The sequence below is a fragment of the Ornithodoros turicata genome, chromosome 5, assembly GCF_037126465.1.
Source record: "Ornithodoros turicata isolate Travis chromosome 5, ASM3712646v1, whole genome shotgun sequence".
NCBI lineage: Eukaryota > Metazoa > Arthropoda > Arachnida > Ixodida > Argasidae > Ornithodoros > Ornithodoros turicata.
In genome coordinates, this window is record NC_088205.1 from 78,896,876 (window position 1) to 78,913,933 (window position 17,058).

The following is a 17,058-nucleotide window of genomic DNA, read 5'->3' on the forward strand; positions in this document are numbered from 1 at the left end:
CAGTGATGAGACGCATTCTAGACAGCATTTGCAACTTCCGCGCGCGTGACTTCTCGGACGGCTAAGCCTAAGTCCTACAAACTCCGCTGGTAATCACGCAGCTTTATGTCCGCAATCTGAAGCCTCCATCTCCTCGGAGTCCGGCGAAAGTGGGTGAAAATTTAGTAGCACCGGATAAAGAGATCGCGTGATTTGCATATTGCATAGACATGCTAATGAAAGCTTAATGAAATCGCCGAGCGCCTGCAGAGGCGAACTTTTAGACCGTCTTTCGTCGCAGAGTAACTTGAGGGTATTACGGGGAGAACTCTGCAAACTGTGTCTCAGTGTAAGTGAGAACGAATTAAAGATTGGAAAGCAGATTAGAAGGGTTCCTTCGAGACCGGTTATTATAGGATTTTTTTCTCTTATCTATTTTTTTTTTTTTTTTTTTTCGCCGGTGCTGTGAATGATGGACGACGTGAAGCCTTCACTAGAATGAGAGGAAGCCGTTTAAAGTGGCACTTTCGAGGGCGGGGGAAGTAAGGTGCTCCAATCGTTATCATATAGAGCCAAACTTTTTAAGGACTTCGACGCAAGTATTCTTGCGACGCGTGGCACTTCAAAGCTGCACCTTGTGATATATATATTTTTTTAATTCCGTGTGTAGCGCCGCGAAGCAACTGTGGCTATGAGAGGCGTTCAGACGTGGAGAAATGGAGAGAGGACAGCAGGAAGGAGTGGGGGGTGGTTAGTACGCGTCCTGTGCCGACACTCCTCTGAAAAGTCTTCGGAAAACCCAGGAAAACCTCAGACAGCACAGCCAGTGCCAGGATTCGAACCCGCGTGTCACCTCCGTGCCTCGGCGTGGAAAGCGATCGTCTGAACCACTACCTTGTGACAATGGGCAGCGTAGCCAGAAAGTGGTTGTTAGTATGGTAATCGGAAGAGAGAGAAAAAAATAGAAAAGAGCTCTCTATGAAGCTAGTATTGGGGAGCAATGACCGTTTTTAGTCCCCAAGATTACAATTACACTCCATTTTAGTCCCTTTATCCCGAATTTTACTCCCAAGCACTGCAGTGCAGTATCTGTGCAGTTTCTGTGCAGTTTCTGTGCAGTTTCTGTGCATTTAGCCCTCAAAAGGACACTTGGTTGTAGCAATACGTCTGTCTATATAGTCCCCCAAAGGAACTACTAAACTACTACTGCTAACTAGCTAAATAACTATTCCTAACTAAATAAATATTCTTCCCTCAAACTGTATAGACGGTCTTCTCCTGGGCTGCAGCGACGATAACTTTTTTCGTCAGTGGGTCTGGATTTTCACGGGGAAAATTTCATGAAGTACGGGTACTTGGTGGTGGGAACACCCGATACGAAATCGCTTCCAGTACGATTAGCACTCTAGATATGATACGCGTAATATAGATGCGATACAAGGCACGCGCAAAATGATGGAAACTATTTCCACACATCGATTTTGCCCGATTTTGGGACAGCTTGCCCGACTTTCCTTCAGTTTTCCGACTTATATACCATCAAATCTCCCGCTGGCCAATATATAGGCCACTAAAAATGAATGAGAAGATGGAACCAATCGAAAACATGTCGGGAATCTAGGACCAATCTCCGGAGCCCATAGAGCAAAGAACCCGCCGAAACGGCGGGCTGCAACCTTTTTTCCACACTTTAATACGTTGTCATCTTTGTTTTTAAAAAAGAAAATCAGACCGTACACGACCGCTACAACACGGACGACACATTTCTTCGTTCTCGTCCTCTCTTCAATGTAGCTTTGATGTGTTCTTTTTCCTTCGAAACTCGATAGCGCAATATGGCGAAAAAATATTGCATCCAAACTCTGATTGCTTCCCATTGCGTGACCGGTTTTGAAACGCGGTGTTCTCGAGTGCTTTTCAGAACTATTCAACTGCCTGCTCGGCTTTTCCATTTAATCTCACGATGTACACGGCAAGGAACAGGGTCCATACAACCGAGAATGTGCCCGGTCGCTAAGTACTAAACCGTCGATATACAAAACGTCACGCGCCGTGCCTTGTGAATTTGAGGCGTGCCCATGGAATCCGCGTTCGACGAGACGCCACGATACATATGCGAGCACGTTCGAAGAAGATGGTACGGTACGGCGTGACCTTGGTTTAACCTTGTGCGCGACTATGCATTATTCAAATGTTATGAATAAGTGCTGAGCATTTCCGCAAAGACGCCCGGAGCCCCGAAATGTATGCGCGGCCGAACGTTTCCCTGTTTAATGTCTTTCTTTTCTTGAAAATGGTTGATCTTTTAAACAGCAGATAGTCGTAAAGGAGGGCGGAACGGAGTGCATGCTAATAGCCGCAAAAATACGTTATATTCGGTGTTAGTTTTCGTCAGGCTGGTGACAGGTTGAAGAGGACTGACAGGTTGAAAAGGATGTGTTGAGGATGGGTTTCTTAAAAGGATTCACCGCTCTACGCTTCTTGCTCAAGTCGTCTAGGTTGGCGATGCAGTATGTATGCGCAGAAATGAGGTCCCATTAACTGTAATTAGTAGTAGCTTTACTATCTGGGAGCTCTTAGTATAATTACGATGGACAGGTACACCAAAACTGTTTTAAAAGATTCTCGCTTTTTCATCTGTATATAGTCGCCAATGTGACTGTACATATTGACTGTACGTGCTGACTGTACATAGTAGTGTCTAGTGTACAGCGTCTGTACATGCCTTATGCATATCCAATCTTGTAGCTACGTATACTGTTGGGGACACGGATGGCTAAAATCGCCTGTCAGTACTTCGCCGTCCCACATTAACTTGGTTGCGCTCGAAAGTGTTGTGTCAATATTGTATTTGAAGGTGGACCATGTGCAGCACGCGCTTATTACTCGAAAGAAATAGTCTTGCAACACCCGGACATTTGAGATGGTATAAAGCACGGAGTGCTGATTTTAGACAACCGTTAGGTGGTGGTTGTGGTCGTGGTGGTGGTGGTGGTGGTGGTGGTGGTACTGCTGAAAGAGCTGGCCGTTGTCGGCCTCACAGAGGTGGGCAACGCCACGACTAACGCCCTGAGGGCAATGTGCGTCCTGGGCCGACTTCTAAGGGAACTGTGCCGGCGTATGTCTGACAGCGTCTGAGGAAAACTCTGGAAAAACGTCCCAGGCAGAACAGGCGCCACCGGAATATTGTATTGGAGTAGAGGCAGTTCCAGCAGCGCAACCAGCCAATCGGATGATGTTAATAAATGTTCTTATAACTAATAAAAGTATCCCACCTGTACAGTACCTCAAAGTGTAAAGTAAGAAAGAAAAAGGAAAGAATATGTACCTTGAATGACAAGAAGGAAAGCAGAAATATGTACCTTAAAGTATGACAAAAAGAAAAGCAGAAAAGGCAACTGCCGAAAAAGCGAGACACAACGGCGGTAATGAACCCACAGTCGTTGATTACCGGGCAAGTGTGCTAACATAGTTACTTCACGCCTAGAGCAGGAATTGCAGTAGACCTCTCCCGGTTTGTGAACAAATGACGTCATAGTGTTCGACAGCGCCGCCAATTTGGTAGAGCTGAACTACGCTGGAAGCTAGGGGGGGGGGGGGGGCGAACAAGGTCGCGCCCGAAAGCCACAGGGATTACGATGGTCCATGAAAGGGACGCGACCTTCGGTCCTACTTTTCTTTCAATAGGAGGCAGCGAACAAGTGTCCGTTCGTGGAATCCAGCCCTCCTCTTCCGATTTGTTTCGGTTTCAGTCTGTCTACCAATGTCATGATGACGTTTCTCGGGTAGAGGTTTATTGCCTTCATGTAAACGTGGGGAATTTAGACGTACAGGACACCCGCTCATCGGCCTCGCACCTTCTCCATCTCTTCTGAAACGAAGAGAAACACAACGAGGCGGGCGGCATCTGGTGCAAAGTAACATTATCCTCAGATTGGCGGACACAAAGAACAAACACACAACGCTTTCCTTCCCTATCTTCGCACTTCCCTATCTTCGCACTTCCCTATCTTCGCACTTCCCTATCTTCGCACTTCCCTATCTTCGCACTTCCCTATCTTCGCACTTCCCTATCTTCGCACTTCCCTATCTTCGCACTTCCCTATCTTCGCACTTCCCTATCTTCGCACTTCCCTATCTTCGCACTTCCCTATCTTCGCACTTCCCTATCTTCGCACTTCCCTATCTTCGCACTTCCCTATCTTCACACTTCCCTATCTTCACACTTCCCTATCTTCACACTTCCCTATCTTCACACTTCCCTATCTTCACACTTCCCTATCTTCACACTTCAATTACTCACTTCTGCTTCGAGTTAGATGTCCTTCAGGTTACGCTTTCAGAGCCACAAAAAAAGACAGTTCTCGACGAGCAGCGTTTTTCACCTATGTAACATATTTTTTACTTATTCACCAAATGCCCCCCCCCCCCCCACTTCGAGTCTTTTATTCCACGTCTTCCACCGACCTATCTTTCTCGTTTTATCTACCAATCGCGTAGGCTATATTAGTTTTATCATGATGCAGATCCACACGGCAAAAGTTGAACACCCTCGGCGAACGCTCCTGAACAGTCTGAGAAATGATTCGATTCACTTCAGGACACCAGCACGTCACTTTCACTTTTCTCAACCTCGCTTTTTATTCTTTATTTTTTCGATTTTTTTTTATCCACCACTCTTGGAGGTGTCGTTCGCGGCACAATAACTCCGCTCGCGCAGAGAGAGAGAGAGAGAGAGAGAGAGAGCTCTTGTGAATGGAAGTGGAGTGTGACCCGCGTTCTTTCTCTTCAACTTCCATATTCCAGGCACTTTTCCCTTTCTGTCTTTTCCTTTCACCTATTCCTTATTTATTTATTTTTTTACGTAGAACGCGTGGAAGTTTCTCCCCAAAGCTTTCACATATTTCATTCCTCCTTCTCCCCTTTTAAGCTCACGCCGTTAAGTGTGTCAAAGTGTTGCATGATGGCGTACTTCCGTTTTAGAGGCCATTCATAAGTTACGTCATATATCAGGAAGGAAATCTCGTGGGAAGAAACAAAACGTGACACGGACGGGACAGGAGGAGTTGTATAAATGGGATCTATACGAGACAACGTTCCTTTCTTTTTTTTTTAAGTTTCCAAAACTGCAGAAACAAGCGTCCAGTGAAATACAAGAGAGCGCTAAGTTGTTTAGCCAGCACAAGCTATTGGGGACACTTTTGCATGACTCAGTTTTAAAGGAGACATTTTAATGCCTCTCTCGAGATGGTAGAACGTCTTACGATGCTGAGAATGACTCAAGAGAGTCATTGCTGTTCTTGAATAAAAAAACAAATGCAATGGAAAGACATCTTGACAAATGATAACAATTGGCAAGAGAAATTTTTCGGTGTGGGTTACAAATGGTCAAACAAGAAGTCAGAGGGCCCGGGATTTTTTTAATTTTTATAATTTATTTGTAGGTGGTATCTTTCTCTCTCTTTTTTTTTTCGCTCTCTCTCTCGCGCGCGTTCATTTTTCTTGTACCGTTCTACTATCACTGTTGTTGTTTCTAATGATGTATGGTGCACCGCCCGTTAGGCTATATCCTAGCCGTTGGCAGGCGCCAGTGCCAAAATAATAGCTCAATCAATCAATCAATCTTGCGTGTCCCTGAACACCCTCTACAATGCTGAAATGTCGACAGAATGGTTTCTTAGGTCATACAACCCGTTTATTGGCAGTTTCATTGCAATAACATTTGGGAACCATTTTTTACGAATGCAAATCAAAAGCGGACAAGACAGCCATCTCAGCAACTCATCACTCACGGGTCACGAAAGTCCTCAAACTCCTCACAACTTCTCTTCATAGTTTAATTATTTTTTCGAAACGCGAGCTTCTTTTTTTTTTCGTTAATTAAGTCCTTCCCCTCGGAGCAACTTTGTGCTGAGAAGGAGCGACTTATCATCCGCAAAAAAAAGCCAGCGTAATGGCACGTGCTCTTCTCTCACGAGAAGTGGGTGCTTTAAGGGCAAGCACCCTTCTGAGCAAACTATGACACACCCACGAAGGGCAGCACTTTGCTTGTGTTGCTCCGGAAGGAGGTCGGCCGCACCTGTCTGCCATTAGAGAAGGCGCGCACACAACCTGCTGCTATACGACGAGAGAGCAGCGCTTTGCCGAGACACGACTTCTCCATAAGAGCTACACACAGCAGCAGCAGCCAGGCTCAATTAAGATTACGATTCTCGGGTGCCGCTCTGCGATGCTAAGCCATTCGCGGAAAAACGCGGTATTTTTAACTGAGCAGTAAGTGCAACGTAATTTTTCACTGCGTAAATATATTTAGCGGCGCTTCCTCGCTCATTACAAAACGTTGCTTCTGAACTTTTCGTTCCTTGCTGTCTGAGTTATAGGCAGTACCGGTTTGCACTGGTTCTAGGGCACCTGCCCCCCGGACTGACTTTGTTCGCTATATGATGTGATGTGATGTGATGTGAATAAAGAAAAAAATGGGGATGTGAGTTTCGACGAAGTCAAACTGTTCGCTAAAATTATCATACGGTGTATAACAATTGAATGAAAGCACTGAGCAAGGTCTGACAGTTGCATCGTCAGTTGAACATGTGTTCAATTGAGTCAATTCAGCAATCGCGAACCTTAGAAGCATGTGTCTGGATGGCTGTAATACAGTTTCTCAATGCGTATTTTCCCAACTATCCAGGCTCTTTGTCCTTTTTTTTTTTCGTTTTCTTACAAACAAATAAACATCCAGGCCGACATCGAATGATTTCCAAGTATTCCACTTCAAAGCTGTGACGTTAACACTATATTTTCTGAAGTTTGTCCCGCTTGCTGAAAACCCGAAACTATAAGGCCTCAGAAAGTGCGGACTTGCATCAAGCCCTGAACGGTGATGACGCGCTACGCCCACCACAGTGCGATCGGTATGCGACTAAACACAGAAAACCTACCGAGTGCTAGGTTGAAAATTACCAATATACTCAGCAGGTCGGCTGTAGTTTATAGTTCTCCGTGCGTTACATTATATCCCCACTAGAACTTTACCGATAACAAGATGAAAACGCGATTGTGAATTGTATAAGAACTGTGACGTCACTGAGACAATCATGTAACGTATGTGACATACTGCTATTGTTGACACTCCTCAACAATCATTTTCTTTCAATTAGTACTCGGAGCATTACGTCACAGTGGTCGCGGTCCCATTCAGTTCTCTAACGCGAGGACGTTGTGTCTAAATCAGCTTACGCTTGTCCACTAACCAACCGTGTTCGAGCCCACAAGTAGTAAGCGGACACCATGCAACACCATGAACAGACGGTCCGAGTTTTAAAACTCGGGTGACGCGCGTTATATCTTTCTCACTGACCATTTGAATCATTCCTATGCCCGCTCTTGAAACGTGTCACTACAATCACGGAATGTAGACAAGGAAAATATGAACCACGATACTCACGATACATTAAGTGCGGTTGCTTTCATGCATATTCACTTGCCCAGGTCACATGCCCAGCACAGGACAAAGCTAAAGGAAACTCACTGATCGCATTGCATAGCGTTGGATAAATATGAGGAAAATATGGAGACAGATGTTCCAATGAGTTTGAGATCTTCGAACTTGCATGTTATACTCGCAACTTTTGTAAGCATACTGTATATAAATCAGCGTGCCTTCACAGCATAGGTTACCATATCTGTAAAAGTGCGATACAGTTGTCATAGGGGAGCAACATTTGTGCAGCCCTCTTATGAAAACCTTTGCAGGTCTATAACTGTTCTGAATGTTCGGTATGCATGCTTTCAGTTTAAACAGTGCGATCGTTTTATCTAATTCCTAATTCATTTTCTTTTTATTTATTTCTCATTTCTTAATTTTATTTATTTATTTATTTATTATTCCTTCCTATTTCCTTCTTTCTTTAATTCTTTTCTTTTCTTTTCTTTTTATTTATTTCTTATTTCTCAATTTTCTTTAATTATTTCTGGTATAGCAAGCCCCCAAGCAGCAAAATGCACTGAAAGTCGAGTGCAATAGGGGTGGACGGGTAGGTGAAAGGCCTTGAACAGATTCATGAAACTAGAGAACATTGATAAGACACATACCGTCCACCCCTAATGCACTCGACTTCCAGTACATTGTGCTGCTTGGGCCGACGTCTCGTTTGGGTGATCTTTCCCCTGTTTTTTTTTCTTCCTTTTCGTTTAATAAATATATCCCCCCCCCTTACACGTGACAAAACATCGTCAGCGGTGCTGACAGCTCTCAGCGAACGTGCCAGGTTGATACCGATGGAAAAATTGACCAACGAGCGCCAAGAAGAAAAAAAAGAATACGTCGAGTGTAGCAACAATGATAAGAAACCTCGCCCAAGAAACACCCAACAAACAGGAAGAAAGATAAGAAGGCTTATCTCATAACTTGATTGAACCATTGCTCGTTCCCTTCTCTTCAGTTTCTCCTGTTATCGTGTACGAGTCATTGTAACGGAGACGCCGTTGTTCAGTTGGTTTCTCAGAAGTGGCCGGAATGGCGTGACAGTGTTAGTGACGTTTCTTGACCGGATATTCCCACACAAAGGCAAATGACCAACGTTAAAATACAGGTTTCACTCCTTTATTGGAAACCGGAACATCCTTTACTGTCAAAAGCTATACAGTGAACCCTCGTTATTATGACCATGGTCGTTCCCGAAAATTTTGGTCATAATGCGGAATTGTCATATTAACGGGGGTATTTGCAGAGGTTTCACAGCAATGTTCCCCAAGAGTATGGTCGTAAAGCGCGTATGTCAGATTATCGGGGGTCATATTAACGAGGGTTCACTGTAATTATTTACTGTAAAAAGAACAAGATATCCGCGTAAAGCTTGACATAAACGAAAAGTACTGCGTCTGTTAATCTCCATTTTTCATTCTGCTTCGCCTCACAATTTTCTTGCATCGTTCCGCTAATTCACATAAGCGTAATTTAATATTCTAAGTAGTTAAACGACAGCTTAGCAGTAATTAGCAGAGTGAGAACAGTTATTAACAGTAATCCGTTAGCAACTCTGTAAACGACTTCCCTCCAGATCGCACAACTTTATCAAAATCGAAGAAATGCTACCACAATAGAAAACATGGACGTTGCACCGCATCTTTTCTTTGCCCTTTGCGAGTGTGCACCTGACTTATACGGCACGCAGTAAACGACACAAACAGTGAACACCTGTTGCAGGAACTTTGATCCAACGTCTCTGACTGCATGGGAAAGATAGGCTGCAAGGTACTAGAACGCATACAGCGAGAAACATCTCACTTCGCGCCAGACTCGCATGTTTGTGCGCGCAATAAGAGGTGCCTCGTCCGCCCTGACGTTAATCAGGTAAACACACGTACAGCCATACCTCAGATAACGAAGAGCCCCTCCTAACGCCTTATCTGTTGTGGGCTTTTCGCGTTATCTCTGGGAACTGTAATATAAGGGCAAGTGTAAGAAGGAAAAAAAAAAAGAGCGGCCTGTCTACTCTTACGTATACAGTCATACCCGGTGTATGGAGCCCATCTCACTTGATTACCCCATAAAACTCCCGCGTTTTTTACGCTGCGGATGCACAAACGAGAGTCTGGCTCGCATCCTTCCCGACGTGGTTTCTCATTGTGGTGCGAGGCTACGGAGCGTTACAAGAGTCTCACTTTGTTGCACGTAAAAATGAAACACCTCTCTTTATTGTGGCACATGCTCTGACGAGGAGTAATCAACGAGCTGCGCGCCGCAAGTTCAACTTTCCTATTACCGTAGGATGTATTACGTTGGACATGTGTCGTGACACGCTGACATCCCTGTAGGTCCGTCCGTCCGTCCGTCCGTAAAAGCTGTGGAAAGGGAGAAAAGAGGAGGGGGAGGAAGAGGAGGAAGAAGTGGGCGTTTGAACGCGTTTGACGAGCCCACAAACCCAGCCTTTTCTTTTTCGTTTTCCCCTTCCCCCTTTTTTCCCTTTTTTTTGGAATAGCAAGCCGGCTCTTTGCCTGGCTAACCTTTCCTTTCTTGTTTTCTTAATAAACATATCCCCCCCCCCAGCCTTTCTTTTTTTTCTCTCTCCTTTCGTTCAAGTGCAAGCTTTTTTTAACCACTTGTTACTTAATTGAATAAATAAATTGTATGACACAACTTGTGCCATCCACTCTCTGTTTCTGTTCAATACTAGTACACATGTTAATCTACACTTTTTAAATGTCATTTCTCCTTACTAGCTACTGGATGACACACTGTTTACTTTACAAGGCTGATTAGTCTTTTATAACCCGTTTTATAATTATTTCACGTTAGCGCCGCGAAGCAACTGTTGCTATGAGCGGCGCACAGATATAGACAGGTGAGGTGAGGACAGCAGGAAAGAGTATGTGACAGGGGTTTAGTATGCGTCCTGGGCAGACTTCATGGGGACTGTGCCGACATCTACCTGTAAAGCACTGACAAGACTCCCAAGAGCGACATGGTGGGATTCGATCCCACTACCTTCCCACTCTTCGGCGTTACATTGGAGCTGATGATGTGGATGACGATGATGATTGAGCGTTGTATTCAATCGACCGTGCCGTTTGGCCATGCACCATAAAAACGTGACTGCATCGGTTCCGAATTCCAATCGGCTAGCACGTACCTTCGGTGTTCCGTCATAATTCTAGAAAAATAAATGTAAACGAAACGCTGTATAAATGTAAATGAAACGCTGTATAGCAATTCAAATAACAAAGTCGCGGCGGATAATAAAACTAAATAAAAACAACAACAGCAGCAAATATACACGTAGCGAATGAGCGCGGTATTCGAATGCCCCAACAACAACAACAACTTTATTTTCGGGCTTGGAGAGTGGGGAGTTTCATCGCAACAGGCGATACTCTACCCCAGTGCTTGGTGGAATGGGGGGAATAAAATAACGAGCCCCTTTACAATAACGATCGAACGCTAACGCTAACGATAACGCTAGTCGATTATGGACTCCGGGCATTCGTTATGAGTAGCGGGTTACATCAACGCTACAGACGTACCAGCTCGTGTGGTTGAGCGTGCTGGCCATGTCACGTCAAGACTGGGAGGTACCCGGGTTCGAATCCCGGTGCCGGCTGTCCTGTCTGGGTTTTTTTTCCCCTGAGTTTTCCTCAGACGCTGTCAGACATATATGTCAGCACAGTTCCCTTAGAAGTTGGCCCAGGACGTTAGTCTTGACGTTGCCCACGTCTGCGAGGCCGACAGCGGTGAGCTCTTTCAGCTCTATATACCATCAGCCACCACCACGACGCTACAGACACGACGAAGTATATTTTGAATGACGCTCGGAGTTGTAGGTCAGCTGTCTACCGCCGGCATGAATCATTCATGGCTGCCACTGAATTACAGCGTGAGGTCAATTTCCCATACATCAATGACACGTTCTTGAACGTTACGTAATACGCTTTATTATTTTTTTTATTTTTTTTTAGCAGTAGAAAGAAAAAAGAAACGAGACTTAGCAGACGAGCGAGTATGCAGACACTGCGTCAAAGAAAAAAAAAAAGAAAACTTGTCAAAAATTTCCCCGTCATAGAAAGCGGGTCGACGAGCAGTCGATGAAAGTTTTCGGGACGTCCAACAAACACGGACTATACAGTAAAATAAAATCGTCCGCCTGCTGTGTTTAAAGTTGAAAATCGATAAATTCCCAAGCGGTTGCGTTTCTACGTCTGAAGTGCCGTGAATACATAGCGGACCCAGAACTTTTACGAAATATAAGAAACAAAAGGAACGTCTGCTGTTCTCGAAGATACAGTTCCTGCCCCCCCCTCCCTTTTTTTTTTTTCGATTCTAGTCTAGTGTTTGGTAGCCCGGAGGGAGTTTTACGATCTTGTTTCTGAACAAGAGAGTGTCTCCTTTGTGTAAGGAGAGTCGGATAGGATACAGACGGATGAGAGAAAGAAGAATATGTTCTGTTCGCTCTGTATTGTCGACAATGTTTCAATGATCGGCAAGTACGGTCTCTCTCTCTCTTCCTTAGAGATGAGAAAAGAAAAAAAAGAGACAAACAAATTGGAACTGCCATTCGACGAGAATAAGCCTTTGTAAGAGAACTATGAAGCCACTCGCGTTAAAATGCGATCTTGTAGATAGTACTTTTCCCGTTATTGTTTCCGTACGAAACTTTTTTTTTCATTAAACACTAAATCGACTGTTATAACCATGGATCCAGAAGTTACCCGTCAAAAAGAACTCGTTACAAGTTAAGTTATCGTGTGAAAAATGTAACTAAGTTAATAACGAAGCTATTCAGCCCGAAATGTATCTCGCAGTTACGGAGTTACTTTAAAAAAAGAACGAGTTACTTCTAAGTTACTTCGGACACAAAATAGCACAACACAGGGACAGCGCGCGTCAGCAGTTGAGTTAGACCTCGAGTTGCCTGCGGAGGAGTGCAACACGCTTAGATCGTTTTCGTTTATGTCCAACAGTTCGAACGCTTTGCATGTTACTCCATGTGGGCGCACAATGGTTCTGCTTCATTTCAATGTCAGCGGTTCCTACTTCCTGAATAGAATACTGTCATTGATTGAATATTACCCTTCATGGCATAAAATGCCATGAAAGAACAGGAGAGAAAGCAAGAAAATATATGGACGTGAGTGAAAAGCGAATTAAAAGGAACTTGGAACTTAGTTTAAGTTACTTTGGCAATGTTACCTAAAAAAGGAACGAGTTCCTCTGAAAGTTACCAGAGCGCAAAAGTACCTAGTTAAGTTATAAGTTACCGGGGAAAAAAACGTAGTTACAGTAACGAGTTCCTTGTAACGAGTTACCTCGAACTCCGGTTATAACCACTTCTCTATCCTCTTATTTTTCCTCGCGCTATAAAGCGTCGATTTTATATTTCCTTCCCATACAGGTTTAAAACACCTTTCGGTGTCATTTATTACTTTGTTTTACGAGCACCGTATGGCTCTTTTAATATACCTCCCGTCCACTTCTATACAGGCTGTAAATGGTGCAAGGACGATATGTTAAACGCGGTCTCGGCGAGCTCAGCTGTAATGTCAAAGCGTCGGAACTTTTGCGGGAATTCATCAGTACCTATAATGGGGATGTCTCGCGTTAAGGAAAAAGTAGACTACTCTTTTAAATTTTGATATTATTCGTGGGATCGTGTAAGCGCATTACAGCACAAATAAGTCAAATAGGTAAAGGTTATGAATCTGTGAAGGTAGTTAATTGACGCCAAAATAGGAGAAACGCATTTCCACAATTAATAGCGTCGGTTTTAAAGCGTACATTAAGAAGTTACACGCCTACGGCACACAAAGTGATACCTAGACGAAAAAGAAAAAAGAAGCCTGTGATACGATTGCATAGGAAAACTAACTCCGAGTAATTATCTACTGCTAGCTAAATCTGGCGAGTTATACAGACATTGGCAGCTGCACGCCAAGCAGTGGAAGCCCAACACAAAGAAGCACATATTTGCCAGTAACATATTTGGATAATCGACCCGAAAAACATAAGTTGATCAATATTCTTCAATCACAACGACAAAGTTCATGATACGCTATGCCAACTTCCTCTATATTCATAACAATAAACGTGGATCGCGAGAAGGTGATATAATCAGACCCCAACTTTCTGCGTGGTATTCGGCAACATTACCCGCAAAGTAGTGCGTAATTAAGTTGTAACGTCAAATAATTTGTCACCACGACGTAAAAGCGACGACAACTGACCTCTTTCAGCAGAGCCCATGACTTCGGCCTTCTCCACCGCTTCCGTCTCACAAGTCTGTTTGGTCCCGGTGCACCCCATCAACTTAGATCGCACGTGACAACGCGCACTCAAAACACACCGAAACTTCGCCGATTACCACCGGCACACAACAAATATCAGTTCAAAGTTATCTTCTTCAACTTCATCGTACCTTGGGCGCCGTCCCAACGTCACACAACGAGAAAGCACAAGGTGTCACGTTGCAGACGACAGACGGGGCAGCAGACGGGAAATGTCAGATGCAACAGGCAAAGACTCCTGGGATAATGAACCGAGCAATTTGCGAAAGGAAGAATTCATCAGACGACGGAACACCAAGTTGCAGAAAATAAGATGCCTGGACAGAAAGCGCAGTTTTCGTGCACGTGAGTGGGTCTCTCAACAACCCATAGAACTTGCTCGCAGACGACAACAGTTCGAGGCAGACGACAGCTGCTAGCAGACGACAGAAACTTGAAGACTTCAAAGCTGTCTCGTAGACTGCACGTCAGGTTCGCAGACGACGGAACATCTCACCGTACGAAAACGACGGACTCTGTCATGCGTCGGAAGATAATGAAGTAACATGAAAACAAAACGAGAAATAAGGCGCGTGTCACGAACTTTACTCGCTACATGCTGTTGGAAATAAGACTGTTGCCGCTCCTGCGATGAGTAGAACGCGACTGGCAAGTGTGCGTTTGTTGCTAGAGGGCCGCACGCCGCACTCGCGGCGAGCGCTTGCGCAGTCGAGACGAGCTCGCGGGAGAAGCTCTCTTTCAGGCCCGTGGGAAAATCGCGGCCGGTCTAGAGTCCCGAGCGCTCGCGGTCTTCTCTGGCGTTTTTCTTTTCGTGGCAGTTAAGGAACGATCGGATCTGACAGCAAATAAGATTGAAAAGTTGGCGCGCCGAGTTGGAAGGAATTGAAGTCGGTATACATATTACGTTAAACAAATCACGGTGTGACAAAAAGAAACAAAGAAAAAACTGCTAAATCTTTTTTGCGCTGTGAAATGTATGATGCATTACCTTTCCGCTGAGAATGTCGCATCAATTACAAGACCCTGACTGACTTCACTTGGTTCATTGTACACAACTTTCGCCTGCAAAACAGTCAATGAACTCCGATTGAATGAACTGCATAGCTTTACGTCTGCAGTGCTTTTTGCGACTGCCCTCTGAAAAATACACAAAATGACACAAAATTGGAGCGGAAATATGATAAACGCTAATGACGGTAAATTCCTCATATTCACGAGTACCATGTTCAACAGCAGCATCTAAACTGCTTCGAAGCACGAACATGTCCAATGCCGCTTTTATCAAATGTGCATATTTGATAAAAGCGCCATATTTCTCTTGCCGTGGTAGGAGAAATATTGTGCTTATCACGACGTACGCCAAGGAAGCCACGAATTTTAACAAATTTTACTGGCCGCAAATAATCTGACGCCAGGATCCTTGCATTAGTAGCGGTATCGATCATTACTTTTTTTGAATAATTAAAGGGTTTTACTTTTACTAAATAGCGCTTCTCACAAAACTGCACGGCGCTCTTTGTGTGTCGACGTCAGTGTGTCTGTCCGTCTTTTACCGCTTTTATTCTCTACTATTAACGGGCCAACCGGAACGTTTTATGGCAGGTGAATAACGGCATACCTTCCAAGAGGCACCTCGCTCTCACCATATGAACGATTATACCTGCGACAAACAGCTGACTGCGTTTACCGCACTGCGCCGCTGTACAATTAATCATTTCAACAACCGCCTGTTCTCACATACGCGGCGAAACTATTAAACCGTACGGCCGCGTATTAAATATCCGCAGCGAGATCATAAACGGATTAACGGCAGCTTTTAATCGTCCAACGATATCCGAAAGAGAAGTCATTCATCTTGCCCTCCGGAGTCGTAATAATACCGGCTTCTCTTTCCGTTCGAGTGGCCTAATCGCTTATTGTATAATAGAAGTGACCCCGGTCAATTCGCTGGGACGATCATTGCCCAATGGACTCGCTCTACGAGGAATTGGGAACGGCGGTGGCGCAATGTGGGACGCGCTCACCCTGAGGATAAGGCAACGAGAGAAATAACTATATATAAAACAAAACAAAAAATATCCGGGCACTTCGTGCACGAAAGGTGAATTGAATCGGCACAATGGATTGCTTTTGTTGATTATGATAGATATCGTTGCAGTAATATAGACAGCACCATAGGGACGACAGCATATACGACACCGTTCTCTCTATATATACATGATATGGGATTAATGGAAGTCTTGGGGCAATCTTCACAAGAGCTGTGGATTGGATTGGATTGGATTGGATTAAAAATATATGAAGGATGTGGCTCCACAGGTGTGCTGCCGGCTACTCCGGCTGATTGAAGTGTTTTAAAACGAAGAAGCGACAATGAAGTTCAGAGCTGGTTTAATTTAAATTCAACTTTATTTAAATTTTTAATTTTTAGCTTGGAAGAGGCGGTTGTGAAACAGGAACATCAGACGACTGAGGCCCTGGCAGCGGAGACAAGCTGTTCCGTGCCAGCACCGCGAATCAACTGTGACTACAGAGGCGTGTATATGGTACAGGCGTGGACAGGTGCAGAGAGGACGTCAGGAAGGAGAGAAAGGATTATGTATGCGTCATTTGGAGAGACGTCACGGCCAACTATGCAGACGTCCGTCTATAGGAAATCCGCCGGAAACCCGGCCCAGGGTGAACCTGAGAGAGTACAGTCCATGAATAGGCCTCACCTTAAACATGATTGTTTGTTTCTTTGTTTGAGTTTGTTTGTTTGCTTGTGTTTTGCTTTTTATGGCACAAGGACAACTATTGGCCAAATTCTACACACGCACGTCGTTATTCTCGTCGTCCACGGCAGTACATGTAGTACGTACCACTGTACCGGTATGCGCTTGTATACTTGATCGTTCCACAAACAATTTGGAGAGAACGTTCGTGCAGAGTACTAGTTTTCAGCGTCTCCTCTCTCTTGTTTGCTCTCTCTCACTTTTCTTTTATTTTCGATGAGCCGTAGTGTTGGATCACAACAGGACAACCCTTTCGCATCGCCCGCGCTGTTGTTTAACGCCGTTTCATTAAACGGCGGGACCGGGATTTCTCCGACGGCTGCTCACGAAAGAAGGCGAAGACGACTCTTATATCGCTGCAGAGCACACGCACACACAATGGCTGCTTCTAAGTGCGAAATTTCCGTTCCAGACACGTTTATTTCCCGAGGAAATGGCAGAGCGCGACACAATGAGGAAAATAATGCTGCTCAATAGATTCTGGGGAAACACTAAAAACACGCGATCTGTTGGCATCATGCATGAATGT

The 17,058-nt window shown here is 44.6% G+C and overlaps 1 protein-coding gene across 2 annotated transcripts in view; it reads right to left on the reverse strand.

Moving 5' to 3' along the window:
• The window catches only part of LOC135394887 (serine/threonine-protein phosphatase with EF-hands 2-like), a 188,679-nt gene that overhangs the window by 148,388 nt on the left and 23,233 nt on the right, over positions 1–17,058 (reverse strand). Inside the window, exon 1 of one of the 2 annotated variants that reach the window (XM_064625928.1) lies at positions 13,696–14,401. The exons of the other annotated variant lie outside the window; for it this stretch is intronic. Within the exon in view, the coding sequence (XP_064481998.1) occupies positions 13,696–13,774 (79 nt within the window). The 5' untranslated portion in view covers positions 13,775–14,401. Of the gene's footprint in view, positions 1–13,695; positions 14,402–17,058 lie in introns of those variants that run through there. 2 annotated transcript variants of the gene reach the window in all.